Here is a 19,884-nt window from a genome sequence, read left to right on the forward strand (position 1 = left end):
ACTGTCATCTGTGAGAAGTGGATCAGACAGAAGTGAGAAGTGGATCAGACAGAAGTGAGACGTGAGAAGTGGATCAGACAGAAGTGAGACGTGAGAAGTGGATCAGACAGAAGTGAGACGTGGACACTGGGAAAAGCTTTAACTTTGATTGACATTTGCATGGAGATATAAAAACTCCTATACCGAAGGCACCCGCTGTTTCGACACGTTTTTCCGAGACTGATTACAATGTACTCTGTGTCACCATCTAACTCCACAAACACAACCAGATTTAATCTTTCAAACAGATGCTTAAAAGAACAGAATCCCTGGAAAGATCTCATGAATGAAGTCGAGAAAGCTGTCAGAGAAATCGAAACATTCTGAAATATTGCAAACTTTTCACTTATGGCCGCTTTAATCAAGCCTTCAGAAAAAAAACAGCTTTTTTGTTGTTGTTTTTTTTTGTTTGTTTGTTTGTTTTTTGGAATGCTGATTGGATTAAATAATTTAATTAAACCATGAATAAAATCCAGCCCGTGTCTAAGAGTGACTGCAGCCCGTGTCTAAGAGAGACATTTCACTAATAGCTGCTTTTAAAAGTCTTATAAAAAATTAAAAAAAGAAAAATAAAAAAAAGGAAAAGTACAACTGATGTGCGCATGTGGACTCATGGAAGAAAAAAGATTTGTTTCAAAATGCGCTCCGCAAATCCATCTTTTCATGAAGCCTGCAAGGTGTCGCGAGCGCGTGCCAGTCGTTACAGTCGTTCATTTAAGCCCATACACTGATACGCGGGCGCACAGAAGAGAGGATGAGAGCTTGAGAATGAGAAAAGAGAGAGAAAAAACTTTCACCATGTGCAAGTCGGCTGTGGGATGCGGCGGCCGGCTGCGGGACAAAGGCGAGGAGGGTGCAGGCCACCAATCCGGCGCAGGCGTGCGCTAACGCCTGGAGGAACATCTCAGCGCGTGTGGAGAAAGAATTAGGACACCGAAGAAGGGCAAGAGAAAGAAGGACCAGACTTTTTATCCCTAGTCTGAGATTGGAGTTTAAGCTCAGGAATGTTCGAGCAAGCGTGGATGTTATTCCCTGCGCGTGAATCCTCTCCGTTATAGCGCCCGGCTCGCAAAAGAGGAGCGACAACCGCGTTCAGCGCGAGCACAGGAGCGCGCGTCACTGCTCATGTTCGTCTCCGAGCCGTTTGTAGGGGAGGGGGGGAGCGAGAGGGGGGTGGAAGAGAGTGAGAGGGGGAGAGAGAGAGAGAGGGAGAGTGAGGGAGAGAGAGTGAGGAAAAGAGAGGGGGAGAGAGAGAGACAGAGAGAGAGAGAGAGAGAGAGAGAGAGAGAGAGAGGGGAGAGAGAGAGAGAGAGAGAGAGAGAGAAGGGGGAGGAGAGATCATGCACTGATCCCGTCTCTCTCTCTCTCTCTCTCACACACACACACACACACACACACACACACACACACACACACTCACTCACTGTCGTGTAATCCCCCCCCCCCCACACACACACACACCACCCCCCGTTTTTTCCGAGGAAGAATTCACAATCGCCCGAAATGGGGGTTGCCATGGACACGGCTTCCGTGGGCGCGAGAGGTCAGACTCTCCTAGACCGTGCGCGATCAATGGACCTGACTCTGGAAGACTGAAAGGGTCAAAAACATCTCTAAATGTATCAACAGTCTCAAAAGTCCCTGCAAGATATGTACATGATGACAAAAGGGAAAAAAACACCAATAGATTAGATCCTAAGTGATTAATTCGAAGCTTTGTGGACATGGTGTTAGAGACCTAATCTTAAATAAACAATAAAAAACACTAAGAAAAGACTTATCTAATGTGCGTTTAAAGGTGAGGGTTAGGATGAATGTTTGCACCATTGTACCTTTAATTTGCAGAATACATTCACAACACTTTTGCTGATTTGAATGTTTAGAAAATTCCCCACTTTTTGTGAATAACACTGAGGCAACCTGTCAATGGTTTCTTTTGTTTCTGCTTCAACACACGTTCGTAGATGATGCACATATTAAATAAAAGATGAGATGAAGATGAGTAAACGCAGTATCTGTGGGGAAACTCAGGAATGAAGATTGTTTGAGGGAAGAAGATTAAGAAAGCTTTCAATCTTAGAAGTAATAAAACATACCTGGACCTTAGTGACCTCTGTGAACTATGAACTGTAATCAAACAAGGTGGAACAAACTCAGTGGCGAGCAGCTCATTGGGAACTGAAGGTAACAACCAAGAGTTCTTAGGCTTGATTAAGCTAAATGAATAGAAAAAAAAAACAAAAAAAAACGTTTTGCTCTGTTTATGGAGTGGTTGGCCTTCCACACCAGAGCCCAGGGCCTTTGCAAATCCAGGGCCTTTTGTTTTTTTCAGTTGCCTCACCTTACAACCCAAATGTGTCCCCAAACGTTTTAGATTAGATTCATGTACATTTCAGAAATTCACACTTATTTTTATTTGTTATTTATCATCCCTCCCACACCAGGGAGATTCTGCAGTCTCAGGTAGAGCTGCTAATCCTTTAAAACATTCATTGAGACATCTTTAGTAAGCATTTTATCCAGGTCTGGCATGAGGCTGGAACATACCATGTACACAATCGCTCACACCTAGGGGCAAATTTAGCATAGCCGGTGTTCATTCATTCATTCATTCATTCATTCATTCATTCATTCATTCATTCATTCTCTACCGCTTATCCGAACTTCTCGGGTCACGGGGAGCCTGTGCTTATCTCAGGCGTCATCAGGCATCGAGGCAGGATACACCCTGGACGGAGTGCCAACCCATCACAGGGCACACACACACTCTCATTCACACACACACTCACACACTACGGACAATTTTCCAGAGATGCCAATCAACCTACCATGCATGTCTTTGGACCGGGGGAGGAAACCGGAGTACCTGGAGGAAACCCCCGAGGCACGGGGAGAACATGCAAACTCCACACACACAAGGTGGAGGTGGGAATCGAACCCCCAACCGTGGAGGTGTGAGGCAAACGTGTTTACCACTAAGCCACCGTGCCCCCCCCCTTAACCGGTGTTATTTTATATTATATATTTTAGCACATTAGACTTATTAAGTCTTGCTGAGTAGTGAATATTGTGGTAAGAACATTTTATATCATATACAATCTGCTACGGTTGCAGTCACTGGGCTTTTTATCAGGTAAAATTTGCCTTATAGGTGTTTTTTCTGCTTGTCTGTTACCCAGGTGTCATTTTGGAAGTGAGGCTAAAATGATTTTCAATTTACACCCTGAAGAAGGAAATTTAGTTTCAGATCATTTGAAAACCACAACAAAGTTTCAGATCGTTAGGAAACGAGGAGGTTTAGTTTCACATCGTTAGCAAAGCAGATCATTCGGAAACCAAAAAAAAAATGAGTTTCAGATCATTAGCAAACCATGGAATTTTGTTTAAGATTATTTGGAAACAGTAAAATACCGTTTTTAATCATTTGGGACTAAAGAATTTAGTTTCAGATCATTTGGAACCATGAGGTTTAGTTTTAGATGATTAGAAAACCACAGAATTTACATTCGGTTCAAAAATCCAGTTTCAGATTGTATGATTCCAAATAATTTTATCTTTCTTTTTTTTTTTTTTTATTTTCATTTTATATTGAAAAGTGTAAAGGCATAAATCTCTACTTCTGTACAAATTCTACCGGGTTCAGCACTAGAATGAACCAGTGAGCGGTATTATCTGTGCTGCTCCGTAAGTCCTTCTATCTCATGTGTCCTTCTGTCTCATGTGTCCTTCTGTCTCATGTGTCCTTCTGGTGCTGCAGTGAGTTTGTGATTATTAAACACCCACCTGGTTTGGAGTCTGTTAAACCAAACCCTCTAAATAAAATATATATCACAGTGCCCCCTAGAGGTGAAACTCCCAAACAAAACGGCCCATGATGAAGCTCCTGATAACAGCATGATGTCATTCCTACAGCGTTTATCCTTTAATTGATGTGGGTTTACTATCTGATTTGGCTTCAGTGTTACATTTTCTTTTTAAATAATGTGTGTATATATATTTAGCCAAAGTTCCTTCATTATCTCCAGCTGGGTCAGCAGTCCTACTTTGCTGATTACATGCTGGTGCTGAATCACAGAGCAAGGCTTTAATCTCCATCTTTCATCTCTGACAAAGAAAAGCCCTGTAAACGTCTGATGATATGAAATTACGTGCAGAGGTAATCAGTGTAGGTAATCTGCTGAGCATCTGAAGTCATCCAGATGATCTGTCTGAGGGAGTGTGTGGGTGTGTTGGAGGTCAAGAGAGAGGAGAGGAGGAAGAACCACAAAGAACAGGATGAGAAGGTTATAATCCTCCATAAAAATGCACCCATTCTGGAGATTATAGCGTTTCTTTGGAACAGAAGGAAATACATCCAAATAACATATATATATGTTTATTTCTCTCTCTCTCTCTCTCTCTCTCTCTCTCTCTCTCTCTCTCTCTCACTCTCTCTCTCTCTATTTATCCCTCTTTTTCTCTCTCAGTCTGTCTGTCTATCCCTCTTTTTCTCTGTCTGTCTGTCTGTCTGTCTCTCTATTTATCCGTTTCTCTCTCTCTCTGTCTATCTATCTGTCTGTATCTGTCTCTCTCTCAGTCTGTCTCTCTATCCCTCTCTCTCTGTCTATCTATCTACTGTATCTGTCTGCATCTCTGTCTGTCTGTCTATTTATCCCTCTTTTTCTCTGTCTGTCTGTCTGTCTGTCTCTCTATTTATCCCTCTGTTTCTCTCTCTCTCTCTCTCTCTCTCTCTCTCTCTCTCTCTCTCTCTCTGTCTGTATCTCTGTCTCTCTCTCAGTCTGTCTCTCTATCCCTCTCTCTCTCTGTCTATCTATCTAATATATCTGTATGCATCTCTGTCTGTCTGTCTATCTATCTCTCACTTTTTCCCTCTCCCAGGCTCTCTCTCTCTCTCTCTCTCTCTCTCTCTCTCCTGAATATGGTGAGATTTCAGGTTTCATACAAGCCAATAATCCCAGTGTATTTGCTTGCTACAAAACATCTTTAAATCGTTGTAGTGATTTCTGAACATCGGCTAATTAACTAGCTATGTAGCAAATGCATAAACAGAACCTCAGAGCTGATTCCATGACACCACAATATATGATTATATAATTTTAATTATTCTATTTTCAGGTAATAAGAACTACTAGCACTGATAAGCTAGCTTTGTTTTTGTTTTTTTCCACATCAGGGAAGATAAATAAGACAGAAGAGAAAATAAGACAGAAATCTCCTCATTTATCTAATAATTACATTGTTCATTTTCCAAATATGAAATTTTTGACAAATGTTAAACAAATTTTTTTAGCACCAAAATGAAAACCATTTCACACATAATAAGTACAATTATTTCTCACAAATGTCAGAGCATTCTTAGGAGAGAATCTACAGGCGCTAAGCTACAGCTTCCTCACCACTAACCTTCACCATCATTTCATGTTTTAGCATTTGTTTCCTCATTATTGGATACCAGCCCTGAGATATGAGATATTTCAGATATATAATAGTCATTATTAAAACTTCGTCCAGCACACTTCATAATCACAGGTGAAGGTTTCATGAAGTCTCTCATAAGTTGGAAGTCTCTCAAACTGACTTCAAGCTATGAGCAAACTAAAAATTTCATCATAAAAAATCCCCATCACAAAAAAAAAAAACCCCGAAAGAACTACAATAATGAAATAAGTGTCAGAACCGTCTCCAGCCACAGCATGAGGCCCACAAACATCCGACCTGCCATTTAATCATTAGTCCAGACCCCAGCAAGAGTTATAAAGGAGATTGTTGGTCAACCACAAGCATTATTGTGGTTATTGTTTGTGTGCAAGAGGCCTCACACTGAGGAGCTGGAAGGAGCAGCTGCGAGACATAAACTGACTCAGCAGGCCGCTGGCATTACTCATCATCTCAATCGGCTTGTGTGGGCTCGGAGCATGCTACAGTGTTGTAACGAAACCTCACGGCCAAAATCGTCGCTTCCTTTTCCAAAAGTATGCCGAGGAGCAAGCAACAAGCGCTAATGCTCAGAATCACGTATGGCTTTAATACAGAGCTGTTTTGCTGGAGGTGAAGATACGACAGGAAGAAAAGGTCAAACATGGACACGTTATTCTTGTTTCACGTTACAGAAACGATACCAGATTAAAACACGGTATTATTTCAGAATTACATGCGTTACTATGGTTTTAGATCAGGGGTGTCAAACTCTGATGTAATTATATTTGGCCCACGAGATCATATCAAATGTGCATTACAGCTGTACAGCGGCAGCCGTAACATTAATGAGCAGGTGCTGAGGACGAGAAGGATGAAGAGAAAGAGAGCAAAATTAGATATTTTGGCCTTTTGCAGGTCTATGGCTGCAAATTCACAACAGAGGTTTGTGTGGATGTGGAGACGAAGCCAGGAGTGGTGGGAATGTGATGCGAATGGCTAATTAGGTCGAACACCTCACTCTCCCTCCACTGACTTGCTCCATCACTGTTCTGCATTTTGTAGGCGTAGTCACGTTTGTGTGCGTACTCGCCGGTGCATAATTGTGACGAATGTCGATGTAGATCGACGTATGGAAGTGGTCTAAATCTGATTTGAAAAAATTAGATCTGGGCCAGATTTGAGTGTTCACACTACTCCTGAAGAAGTCTGACCTGGTCACTTGACCCCAGATTTGGGCCACTTTTACCTGCAGTCTGAACAGAGTCTAAGTTTGACACCTCCTTATCGTCTAGAGCAGTGGTCCCCAACCCCTGGGCCGCGGACCGGTACCGGTCCATGGACCAAATGGTACCGGGCCGCTCAAGGAACATTAAATTATTTCCATTTTATTTACTGTGGTGTATTTCTCGGGTTTGTGCGACTTTCCATGGACGAGAGGTTAACCGGGAGCTGAGAGACGTCACCTAAAGCCGCACCAATACCGCGCATGTGCAAAATAGCATGATATCGGGCCGGGATTAGGAGACGTCTGGAGCTGAGCGGCTGCAAGCGGCAGTGGTGTTGCAGCTTTGGTGGAGAGAAGATGTGTATCGCTCTTCTCTCTGTTCACCGGTACTTTGTCATGTTTAACAGTGCTTGGTGTACGTGTATATTGTGTTTGCTCAAATTTAACCCACAAATTAGCAAAAGTGAGCACGAAACAGACGTCGTTAGAAAGTTAGAAACTCTGCCGGTGTTCTGGATTAAAGTCATGGCGGAATACCCTGAGATTGTCACCACAGCACTTACATCTCTATCGCCATTTCCCGACATGCTATCTGTGTGAAGCGGGGATTTCTGCAGTGACGGCAACCGAAACAAAACAACGGAATAACCTGGACATAAGCAACACACTTCGGGTGTCATTGTCTCCTATTACCTCAGATGGAACCGTCTCGTTGCAAAGAAACAAGCTCAGGGTTCTCATTGATTTAGCGTTGTAGTGAGTTAAAAAGGTATGTTTAAATACAATTAAATTAAAATGATTAACTTTAATTTAATTGTATAGCCGAACCTACCCCACCCCCCACGGGCCGCGGTAAAATGGTCAAACACTGACTGGTCCGTGGCGAAAAAAAGGTTGGGGACCACTGGTCTAGGGGACCAAATAAATAGTAAACACACCAGTGTTGCACTTACACATCCACTAGAGGACACTACAACACCGTGGAAGAAAGAGACCTCATCTTTATGAGCTTGTGTAATGCTAAAAAGCAATCATGACCCTCTCTCACAGCCCAGTTTCCAAGTTGTTTAAAGGTTTAACGATAATAAAAAAAAACTAGGCTAGAAAAGTAAGAGCAAGAAAAACAATCACTTTTATACCAAGAAAATTGAGAGGTGTGAGGTTTTATGTGTCAGCTTTAAGTATGACATCATTGTACATTTCCAAAATGAACGGGGTCTTTGGAAGGTGAGACGTCTTGAACGTGTTGTAAAACAGCAACACGAAGAAGGTGAGAAAGGTTAAAGTAACTTAAAGCCATAAAGACCTGGTGCCTCGAATCAGGTCTGACTGGTTTCTCCAGGATTCACTGCTACGTGCTGAAGCCATGAAAAGAACTCAAAGAACGTGGAAGCATTGTTGAAGTGAAATCATGGATCGGCGGTTTTTGGAGGACACTTTGAAGGCTTTGATTGTGAGTCAATGCAGGAACACCCTGAAGATATCACACCCTGGTCACTGCCCTTGTCTCTGCTGCCGCTCCTAGAAGGTTTCAAATCAGGTTCCTCTTGTATTTATACAACAAACCTGATCAGAGATCACCACTCCTCCTGATGATGCCACGTGAACAGACACCAAAGGAATCAGAGTTTCCGATATTTTTAGTACTAATGAGGACCGGGGGTAATGAAATCAAGAATGAGAAGTTTATTAATAAAGAATGGATTAATAGCTATTTAGGTACATGGAGAATAAAGTGCTGTTTGAAAGAGAGACATTTAGGAACAGTATGAATATCTGAAGCTTCATACTGAGCTTTAGTGTCAAATGTACTCAGGCCCTTATTTTCAATAACTAAGGCCTCCCTATTAAAAAAAAATACAGTAACAGTAGGATAACTCGTTAGCTATAAGTGCATGTATTGTCCGCTAATATCAACCCCTACTACTAAGTAATTTAATAAAGCCTTTTGTATTTATCCTTCACTTTTCAAAACAGATCCTTCAGCTAGAAACAAACAATATAGCAGCAGGTATACTAGTAGAATCACAATATCCACAGTTAAGGTTTACACTTGCTAAATATTACACTTATCCACCAAAGTAAAAAAAAAAAAGTTCCAGCATGTTCAGAACATTCGGGAATTCCTCGAATATCCATGGTACTGTTTTTATATATCACATTTCTTAAAGGTCCAGAGTATACACAAAAATCCATTTGTAGCTACATGTTACAGGACAAGATCCTAACCCTTATCCTGGAGAACCCCCTTTCCTGCATATTCTAGTGAAACACCGCCCACTTCATCTTAGGACAGATGTTAATATGCTGATTAGATGGATAGGGGCTTCTCCAGGACCAGCGTTGGAAAGCTGTGTCTAGAGTAAGTGCTACACCATAGCCTCCCCATTCCAGTGTAATAATTAGAAAATAAAAGATTTTGCGTAGTCTGCTGGGAAACCATTTTGAAGATTAGTCTTTGATCATTCCCAGTCCCAGTCTCCTCAGAGCCTGCTTGCGGTCGTCGCCTCGCTCCGGGGAGATGACCACGCTGATGCCGTGTGATCGAAGAGGCTTCTGGGGCTCGACCTTTGGCTGTGAGGGAACAGGGATGGGCAGAGATCTCCTCAGCTCTGGCTCTCTGGTTGATTCAGCAGGTGTCTGGTTAACACTAAAGTCCTTCAAGCTTCCTTCATAAGCAGGTTGAGATCGGCTATTCCGCAGACTCTCTTCCTGGCTTGTTAAGTGTGAAGGATTCTCGAGTGTAAAGCTTTTCAGACCAGCACCCGATCGCTCCATGGATGCCGATTTGATTTCATAGGGTTTTGGACTTGGCGCCCTTGTGATCAACAGATTTTCTCCTTTCTCAGGGTTTACAGGTAAATATGAAAAAGCTGTTTTTCCTTGCGCCTCAACTACTGCATGGTGCTCGGCATGCACAAGCACAGAATCTGTGGTACCTGTATGTTCTGCAGGTGATGCTACAGAAGTGCTTGTGTTAAAGTAAGTTTGTGGAGAAGCCTTGTTTGGTGGACTGGGGCAGAAGCCTACGTCAATCTCGTTAGGCTTTAGCAAGCCTAGTTTTTTCAGAGCTTCTTGGTGAACCTTCTGTTGGTTGATCATCATACGGTCACCGGGTGAAACGAGGGTATGACCAGGTGCGGCATCTTTGTGGGTTTTTAGGACGATGCTGGAAGGCAGTTTTTTGGGTTTGGGTGCCACACTGGGTGGACTTTTTGGTTCTACATATTCCACTGCAGTAGTTGCGCTGGGATCTGGACCAAGTTTTGGAGAACTTGCTTGGTCTGGGACATTATGGACAGATTTTGCTTGAACTACTGGTGCTATTTCAGGGGTCTTCTTTATTGAAGCTTTTTTACGCAACTTGTCTAGATCATTTATAGAAAGCCTTGGAGATGTAGACAGTGACGGTAGAGACTTGTTTGTCCCTATATGTCTATCAAAACCTGGAGAGGCAACTGGCATGCTTTCACTTTGACATGGCGTGTTGGCTGGTGGAAGTAACACCGGCTCATCCATAAAGTCTGAAGGAGGAGGAAGCAGTACCACTGGTATTTCGGATGAAACACTCTTGGGCTTTTTATCTGACCCGGACTTCTGAAGATTGCTTTTAGGAGGGTGGTCTTTTGCTATAGGACCACTTGAAGTGTCAGGTCTTACTGGTGGCTCAGGTATAAAGGGAGGAGGCCCGTCAGTCAGGTCACTGTACGAGTAAGCATTTGGCTCGTGTCTACCAGGATTTGGAGGTGATATAGCAGTTCCTCCTGCAAAAGTCGGTAATGCTGAAGACTGGTGAGAGTTGAATGGACTAGTTTTAGGTGTGTTAACCAGAACGGCTGGTTTTTGTTCAGTACTGGAGAAATCTTTTTTTTTCAGTAATTTGGAATTGCCGTTGGCCAAAACTAGTGGAGTTGGAACAAGCAATTTACGGGATCTGTGGTCTTTTCCTAAAATTGTATTAGGATTGTCATGAACAGACAGCCCTGAAAGACAAACAAACGAAGAGAAAATTTGAGAAATGTGATTGATAACCATAAACAATATAACATAATATAAGTAAAAGCATTTACTTTCTGTACCATGTTAATGTAAGAAGGATGCTAACAAGTTTTTGTGTAACTGTCATTTAAGCCATAGATCAATTTAGACGTTTTTTTTTTTCTTTTTCCTCCAGCATCACAAGGACTTTTGCTTATACAGATGATAAAGAGCTTTTATCTGAAAATGTCCTGTTTCTCCATAAAGGAAATACTTCCTGGATGTCAAGTCTTCTTTACAAGTATCTCTGTTCCCACCTGAAGTTTAATATAAAATGTGAGCTTATGAAGCCATTACTACTCACCCTCTGGATTAACTTGGTGAAGGTGATTCATCTTATTTGTCACTTTGCGAGACGGATGGTCTGGTTCATCATTTGACACACCGCTGTCGTCCTCTTCCACCAGGGACTCAATGGTTTCCTCCAAGTACATGAGGCATGCCCGTTCCTCGGCAGAGAGATGCTCCATGCTGTCGTCACTCTGTCATCAAGGGACAGGAAAGTAAAGGATGCTTTATTTCAGAATAGCTGACAAATAAATTCACTACACGGATCATTCATTCATTCATCTTCTACCGCTTTTATCTGAACTACCTCGAGTCACGGGGAGCCTGTGCCTATCTCAGGCGTCATCGGGCATCGAGGCAGGATACACCCTGGACGGAGTGCCAACCCATCACAGGGCACACACACTCTCATTCACCAATCAACCTACCATGCATGTCTTTGGACCGGGGGGAGGAAACCGGAGTACCCGGAGGAAACCACCGAGGCACGGGGAGAACATGCAAACTCCACACACACAAGGTGGAGGTGGGAATCGAACCCCAACCCTGGAGGTGTGAGGCGAAATTGCTAACCACTAAGCCACCATGCCCCTCTACTCAGATCAGCATAAAAAATGATGGCAAGAAGATGCAGGCAGATGGTAATATTATTTTGCTAGTTTGACAACAGAAGTCTATTAGACGAGTTTCTCAATAGTCTCGCAAAAATGAGCACTTGTAAAACCCTGAAGCTGAACAGGCTCAATAGAAACTGCCATTGAAGGTCAAGGCTAAAACATTTTAAATTATCACTAAAACTAACACTTCTGAGAAAGCTACAAAAGACTAAAACGAGTTTATCATTTTGCCAAGCCGTGGTCTTTCGGCTCTACCGTTTCCTGTAGGGCTATCGGCCTGCTTTCAGCTGTCATGTCTTTAAACGATCATTTTACTTTTCTACAAACATTTCCAGGTGTAGTGACCTATACCATTCACATAGTTTATAGTATTTGCTAAGACTTGGATACATCAACGCATCCTTGCTTTAGAACAAGGCAGTAAAAATAAGCAGTGAATCAGAAGGAGTGATATTTGCCTTTCTTATCTCCCAGATGAATAGACAAACTGAGCCAGTGTTTGTAAAACCAGCCCGTAACGTCCTTTTCGAGTTCAAACCAAAGTGTATTGAACTGTTACTGCTCTTACTGATATACAAAACTGTTTAAGACCGGACAAGACAACAGTACTCCTGAGTGATGGATTGTCTGGTGTGCAAGGTTATCTTTCTGGTCATTACGTAAACCAAATTGGTCTTTGGTCTCAACTCAACTTAAACTGTTGGTCCAGAACACAAGTTGTCACGTTGTCAACCAGATTCTGTCTAATTTATCACAGCACAGCTGATTTGGTGACGCCTACAAAGCTCCAGTAGGTCACCGGAGTCATTGCAGAAGATCAGCTACAGCAAACACACCAAAGCTTCTAAGGGCACCGATACTTTTTTCTGAATTAATTGAATGATCTCTTATAGGATACAAACAATGTTTCCTATTTTCTGTGAAGACTCTTGTCCTGCCCACTTGTCTAATATCCAATTCAGGGATTTTCCTCTTACACCCAATGTGACTTCAATGAGTTTAATTCATACTCACATAGCCAGAGTTGATGCTGATCACGCTGTCACAGCTGCTTGCACTGTTCATGCTGAGTGACGATCCTGACGCAGAGTCACATGGCCAGGAGTCGCGCATCGGCATGGCACGTGAGAACCAATGACGAATCAGGCGACACCTTCAGGGAGTAAGGGCGCCACACTGTGGGTGTTTTGGTGGAAGATGAGGTGGGGTTAGGATAGACAGGGATAAAGCACAGAGATAAACAAACTCTCATCGTATTCCTTTGCTATGTGCTACAAGCTGTTGCAGAACCTGCAAGCAAGTAAGTCATACCCAACACCTTCCAGGTCCACACAAGGTCGATCGGACCACTTTAGCGTCAGCGTGACTACACCTTTATAACTGCACAATTAACTTTTTCTCTGACTTGAGTGTGCAGGTATGGTAATGATTTCCGAGCTGGGATTAAGCAAGAAAGGTTTCCAAGTTCTTATCACCGTCTGTTCTTCGGATCGGAGGGTCATGAGTCCAAACTTCACAGATGCCAGAGATGTGTTACAAAATTCGGCATACAATTTGATTAGGATAACATTGTACAGTGTGATTAAAATGAAACCTGTGGAAAAAACATCCCCAAACTGCAATAAATCCAACTTGAAAAGACTTAATATAGAGGACCGGAGACACCGCATTTGTTTGTTATTACGGCACACAGCCATGCAACGAACATAGACATGTTAGAGACTTAAATATTACAAGAAGTACAGATTTCAGTAGAAACGTGTTCCTTCTCAGAAACGATAGGACTAACCTGTAATTTGACTGTAAACGGTGTACCCTTCATATGTAGCCGTCTCCCGGAAACCTGGCTGTGTCGAGTTTTGAGAATATAAAGTGCTTTCTTTTCAGCTTAAACCTTTAAAGGTCTGCTCCATGCACCTTTCTACATGAAGGATACATACTAAAGGTACAAAAGGTGTATGCTCGATAAAAAGGTACCACCCTAGCAACAAGAGCCGTCGCTGTGCAAATGAAAACGAGAAGGTCTTCTAATCTGGGCTTGTAGACGTCATGTTTAATCAAATAAACAAACAAACATCTTTTGATGATCAATCAATTAAAATATGTACTTAAAGACAGACCGGGATCGGATCGTACGGTTGGAAAGTGACGACACTGACCTTTGATACAGCGATCAAACAAGCGATAACAATAACATCAAAACGTTCCTGAAACAAAGGACAATCGCGGTCTGCAAATCAAAGCTAACGCAGAACATTTCATTATCTATATCCAATGAACATTTGTGGAAACTTTAAATTGGAAATTATATTAGACCAAGAACACGTCTGAAGACAAGAAGCTCGTACCTGAGATTCCCGAGCAGCTGGAGCAGTAAAGAGCGTAGCTCTGAGGAGCACAATACACACATAAATAGCGATCATTGTTCGAGCAGGGAAGCTTTTCAAGTTGTTCAGCATACCAAAGCCTTCAATCTCGCCTTGGTAAACCATGTTATTTCAAAGAATGAGTGTACACACGCACACACACGCGGAGACGTCACTGCACTCTGTCCTCCCTACAAACCTGAAGAGCGAGTAGGTCAGGGCTTCACTACAGTCTACTCCCGTCCTCACACAGCTGTTTCTGTCTCAGAAAGTTTGCATGATTTTAGACCTTTTATTCTACAGGGCGAGTTAGTTGATTTCACGGAACAAACAAAAAGACATAAAGCAGGATGGAGAGGTTTGACTTGAAAATATGCGGATGAGGTCATGAAGGAGATTTCGGATAATGCATCACCTGGCTGCTTCAAACAGTGTGTTTTCCACAATGACGTCAAACTGTGCCTTCTAGAACATCAAGCAGACTTTGGTGTGTTTTAAAACGTCTCTAGAGTGAATTCTAGAGTGTCTCTGAGAAGTCTTTAGCCTCCTTCACATGTTCCAAAGGGTCTCAAAGACTTTAGTGTCTTAGAACAACGTCAAGTCGTATTTCTTGCATTGTAGAATGGCTCAGAGAAGACGGCTCGAGTCTGTCGTGGGCTCTAGAACATCTCTGAGAAGTCTTTCTAGAGCGCCTCGTAGTCATTAGCATTCTAGAACAACTACAAACCATGAGTTGTCTTCCAAGAATTGCAGAACAGCACGGGCAAGTGTTTTGTGCATTCTAGATACACTTCATACAGCCTGGAACAAGAAACTCTGGACAGATCTTTTTTTATTTGTTTTCATGTGAATATGTGAAGTGAAATTCTGTAGTGTGGGTCGAACTGAAATTGTACTCCATGGTTTGAAAGCGTTTGCCAAGTTTCAAACCAAAATACTATCAGCAATCAGAAAGAAAAAAAAAAAAAAGCTCAGATTCCTTCCACCAAAGGATTCAAAAATTCAAAAGTGAAATTTCTACACCCGATTCTTACAAAAAACGGCGGCTCGTCTCCCTAGTTAGGGCATTTTGGAATCTTCTGCATTCTAGAATTTGTTAGAAAATGATGCCTGAACTTGATTAGCAATTAGCTTTCACAATACAAATTTGTTACTGGTGAATTTCCACGACAAAAGATAAACACACGACACGCTGCTGTTTGATTAGGTGGGGTCACGTCAACGTTGGAAATCATGGACTTTAAGCTAGCTAACGAGCGGAGATAAATGACTTAACTTCTGAGTGTTTTATATCCGAGTGCAAAGTGACAGAAAAGCCGGAACGCCAACAGTTCCAGCAGATGTAGCTTGTGTTAACTGCTAGCCAAACCTGTTTGGATCGACTGTTTGTAAATTAGGGCTCATTTCCCTTAAACCGTTTACATTTACAGCATTCGGCAGACGCCCTTATCCATTTTATACAGCTGAGCGATTAAGGGGTTAAGGGCCTTACTCAGGAGCCCAGCAGTGGCAGCCTGTTGGACCAAGGGACCCACAACCTTCTGATCTGTAGTCCAACACCTTAACTACTGAGCTTCCTAGTGAGCTGTCTTGAGGAAACTAAAATCTCTTTGGGTTTTTCAAGATAGACAAACCAGACACAGAGTCTGAAATGAAGCCCCAGTCTAATGCAAAGTGAGCCACGGGATTATAATCCGAGTCTAAATCATCAGCCTCCACACGCTAGGTGGATAATCAGCGTCTCTCTGCAGAGCTTTACTCTTACCCAACATGAAACCATGACGAATTTGGATCTCAGTGGAGGTTTGTTCCACCGTTCGTCCATTTAACAGCAGCTTTTTTAACAGCACTGAACACACTCGGGAGATTCCGTCTGAGCGCTGACTCGATAAGTGGTTGTTCATTTTCCAGGATTACTGACTAATTACCCCGGACCAAGCCTCTATCTGAGCTGATTAGGTTTAGGGGTCTTACTGAAGCAGCTCTCCAGAAATCCTAGGTCATGAATTGACAGCCTTTATGACTTTAATGGTTCTGTTCCCACTACAGGATTTAGTTCTAATGAGATGTGACACAATATGATAACATTTACGGCATTTAGCAGACACCCTTATCCAGAGTGACTTACAACTGAGCAACTGAGGGTTAAGGGCCTTGCTCAGGGGCCCAGCAGTGGCATGGGTTCGAACCCATGACCTCAGTAGCCCAACACCTTAACCACTGAGCTACCACATCCCTATAACACACTTTATGATACAACACGATACGATAAGATTAGATAAGATTCAATAAGATTCAATAAATTGCGATTCTATATGACGACATGAAGTGACGCAATGTGAGGTGATAATGATACAAGCAATAAGTTTAGATCTGAGATAAGATTCAATACAATAAGATCTGATACAATTCCACACACTATGGCACATTTTGTCACATTATGATACGATAAGAATCCAGAAGTACTCAGTCATCAGATTCTGCTCGGTTTAACACGTGAACTGTGGAGTACTGCATCCATAAATACGTGATCATGTGGTCGTGAGGAAATTGCCGAAATACAGTTCTACAGTTCAGGTGATTATTATGCACTTTAATTTCTCTACCTGGAAAATTCTCCTGTTTTTTTTTTATTTTTTCAGCCGTCGTGTCTTCCTCCTTTTACCATAACGTGCTTACACGCAGCGATCTGTCCGAGTAATCAGGAACTAACCGTGTTTATTCAGATCAGAAATGAAGTAGAAGCGAACAAACAAGAAAAACGAGAACTTCGCTCACATAGAAATCTTTAGGAATGATTTTTTGCTTGGCTTCAAAACAAAAAGTGAATAAAAGCACTGTACGTTTTCAGAGCTAGAGTCACATCGAGACGCGAGAACGACAAGACCTCGTCCCCTGATGTACATTTTCCTTCACACGACAAACAGCATAAAGAATGTGAAGTATGCGGCCTTCGATATCGTGGCTGGTCATTAAGCGGAGTCAATCATCTACTGTAAACACACACACACACACACACACACACACACACACACACACCCACACACACTTGAAAAATGAAAATGGTGTCAGAAAGGCTTTCTGTGGAATAGGATCACACACACACACACACACACACACACACACACACACACTCACACAGTCTCTCACTCACTCACTCACTCACTCACTCACTCACTCACTCACTCACTCACTCACTCACTCACTCACTCACACACTCACACACTCACTCACACACTCACACACTCACACACTCACACACTCTCTCACTCACACACTCTCTCACTCACACACTCTCTCACTCACACACTCTCTCACTCACACACTCTCTCACTCACACACTCTCTCACTCACACACTCTCTCACTCACACACTCTCTCACTCACACACTCTCTCACTCACACTCTCTCTCACTCACACACTCACACTCTCTCTCACTCACACACTCTCTCACTCACACACTCTCTCACTCTCTCACTCACACACTCTCTCACACACTCGTTATCTATAACACTACGGTCTGATCTTTATCATAACACACACGACATGGTTGAGCACACATCAAACATGTCACCACTCAGAAAAGTGGCGTCAGTTTGAGAATTTCAGGCTTCTGTCTCTTCTTTAAACGTTACACGAAGCTCAGGAACAGAGCACAAACCTCCTGCTCCTTCTGTTTACACTGGAAATAAAAATTCACTCGCTCACAAATCTCTGCTGTGGTTTATGACCAGCTCGTGTTCCTATCAGAAAGAAAGAAAAGGTTTTCTCATCGGGTTTAAAAGATAATTGTTCTCTTTATACACAACACACAAAGTACCAGGTCATATGTACAAATTAAAGTTTCTTCACAAGGAAACCTGATTTTTTTTGTCTTTCTTACTTACATAACTACTTTATTTACTGACTTATTTATTTGTTTGTATAATATATTTATTTAAATATGATTAAGATAATACAATTAAGAGCCAAATGTTAGTGAGATTTGGGTTAAAGATTTATTAAACATTTATTAGCTGCATTATTATTATCAATGGATGCTTCAGTGATGTGTGTGTGTATGTGTATGTGAGTGTGTGTATATGTGTATGTGTGAATGAGTGTGTGTATATGTGTATGTGTGTCTCTGTGTGTATATATATATGTGTGCATATGTGTGTGTGTGTGTGTGTGTGTGTGTACTGTGTGTGTGTGTGTGTACTGTGTGTGTGTGTGTGTGTGTGTGTGTGTGTACTCTGTGTGTGTGTGTGTGTGTACTCTGTGTGTGTGTGTGTGTGTGTGTGTACTCTGTGTGTGTGTGTACGTGTGTGTGTGTGTACGTGTGTGTGTGTGTGTGTGTGTACGTGTGTGTGTGTGTGTGTAAAATCGACTCTGTTTCACTCAGTTTACTCCATAACTTGTTTAAAAGGTTAGTTTAGAGCACAAACCACCCTGTTTTAGAGAAACAAACAGATACACAATGACTCACAACTCGGTGTAAAATAAAATCTAAATAAAAATTTACCTGTTGGGAAAGAAGCGACTCTTCAGCGTCTGTACTTTCACCTGCTCCCAGTTCAGTGTAAAGATTCACACTGAATATCACGTCATAAACTCCTAACACACACCTACACACACCTACACACACCTACACACACCTACACACACCTGTACACACCTGTACACACACACACACGGACACGCACAGCAGCGTGCGGCGCTGTAACTAAAGCCCCGCCCTCTGACCTATCAGCCAATCACATACAGTACACAACGCGCTGCCAGGTGAGCCAACAAGTCGCAGTTCGACTCATTTGATTCACCAGCAAGAATCGACTCCCAAACGACTCCTTGTCATTTTTGGCAGAATTATAACCAGTCACTGATCTGAAACTAAACAACGAAGTCTATTTATAGCACAAAGCTCTTAAATTCACGATTCTGATTGACCAGAAGGTGTTTTCTGTAACAAACAATAGTGCCCTGATAATAGTGCCAACTGTATCGAATCATAGGTTTATATTAATGGGCTTCTTTAATTGTAACAACATATTCCCACAGACAATTTTAATAAAAGATTTGTGTGTGTTCACTAATCGCACTAACCTTGTCTTTGGTCAGTGAAAGACAACCTAGTGAAGGTTTGGTTTGGTTTGAAGTGAAAGCTTACGAAGTGTCTCAGTCTTTCGCTTTCACCCCTTAGTTCCCAGAGCAGACAATCATGGACAGAAAGGTTTCAATTGCTGTCTTTCTGTCTTTCTACTTTCTGTATATTAAAGTATCCTCTCTTATCTGTAACGTATCCTCTCTTATCTGTGTTATCACCTCAACAAGGCCTTTGCACTTTATCCTGTCTGGGATTTATGGAAATTTCCATTTTCCATGTTGTTGATTAACTTTTATTCACAGGCTGGTTTTCTATTAAAGAATAACTCAGTGAGAGGAAGGATGCAGGAGAAACATTCCATTTCGAAGATCAGTAGGTGTTGACTCGACATGTAGAAACATCGACTCAATGGTGGTTTCTGTAACGTGTTTGGAAAGAGCCGATATCGCTCATATCTGCCTTAAACTCTACTATAATTAAGTCATTCCACATTTCTATGAGATTTTTGTTCAAATTATCTGTTAAAGGTCGTTCTCTAGAATTAGATGACGCCGTTATTTAATTGTTTGTCTGCATTTGTTTGTTTTGTTGATCCATGTGACTCAAATAGCTCAATGATGTTTATCGTGTATTTTCTGCTCCATCATTTGAATCTCTATCTGGTCAGCTAACGTATTTCATTTGAACTTTGAACTGTATATTTTAAACAATTAGAACGTTATAAAACAGCAGATTCAGCTTGGGGTAACAATGATGGGAAACCCGAGACAGTCAGAGATCAGACATCATCCTTTGACAAAAAACAAA

At 42.0% G+C, this 19,884-nt stretch overlaps 2 protein-coding genes across 6 annotated transcripts in view; both read right to left on the reverse strand.

The window, feature by feature from the left end:
* scube3 (signal peptide, CUB domain, EGF-like 3) overlaps positions 1-1,202 on the reverse strand; it is an 83,033-nt gene extending 81,831 nt beyond the window's left edge. For both annotated transcript variants that reach the window (XM_027166355.2, XM_027166344.2), the window contains exon 1: positions 837-1,202. In XM_027166355.2, coding sequence (XP_027022156.1) covers positions 837-942 — 106 coding nt within the window. In that variant the 5' untranslated portion in view covers positions 943-1,202. The remainder of the gene's footprint in view (positions 1-836) is intronic.
* A 7,151-nt stretch (positions 1,203-8,353) lies between these two features.
* Positions 8,354-19,288, reverse strand: LOC113655158 (specifically androgen-regulated gene protein). Of its 4 annotated transcripts, none has more exons than XM_027165519.2 (4): positions 19,077-19,288; positions 12,640-12,801; positions 11,025-11,202; positions 8,354-10,665 (listed from the first exon to the last, which is right to left on the reverse strand). In XM_027165519.2, the coding sequence occupies exons 2-4, from the start codon at positions 12,742-12,744 to the stop codon at positions 9,134-9,136; spliced, it is 1,815 nt and encodes a 604-aa protein (XP_027021320.1). In that variant the 5' UTR covers positions 12,745-12,801; positions 19,077-19,288; the 3' UTR covers positions 8,354-9,133. The 4 variants fall into 4 exon arrangements, with proteins under 4 accessions (XP_027021320.1, XP_027021310.1, XP_027021346.1 ...); XM_027165509.2 differs by lacking the exon at positions 19,077-19,288 and adding an exon at positions 18,496-18,634; XM_027165545.2 differs by lacking the exon at positions 19,077-19,288 and adding an exon at positions 16,835-16,854.
* Positions 19,289-19,884: the final 596 nt, after the last annotated feature.

Source organism: Tachysurus fulvidraco, chromosome 23 (assembly GCF_022655615.1).
Source record: "Tachysurus fulvidraco isolate hzauxx_2018 chromosome 23, HZAU_PFXX_2.0, whole genome shotgun sequence".
NCBI classification, from domain to species: domain Eukaryota; kingdom Metazoa; phylum Chordata; class Actinopteri; order Siluriformes; family Bagridae; genus Tachysurus; species Tachysurus fulvidraco.

Excerpts from the sequence above, each read along its gene's own strand:
- LOC113655158 (XM_027165519.2), bottom strand. The coding sequence starts at position 12,744 with ATGCCGATGCGCGACTCCTGGCCATGTGACTCTGCGTCAGGATCGTCA. Across the intron at positions 11,203-12,639 it reads TCAGCATCAACTCTGGCTAT|AGTGACGACAGCATGGAGCA; the intron begins GTGAGTATGAAT and ends CCTTGATGACAG. Across the intron at positions 10,666-11,024 it reads TCACCAAGTTAATCCAGAGG|GGCTGTCTGTTCATGACAAT; the intron begins GTGAGTAGTAAT and ends TTTGTCTTTCAG.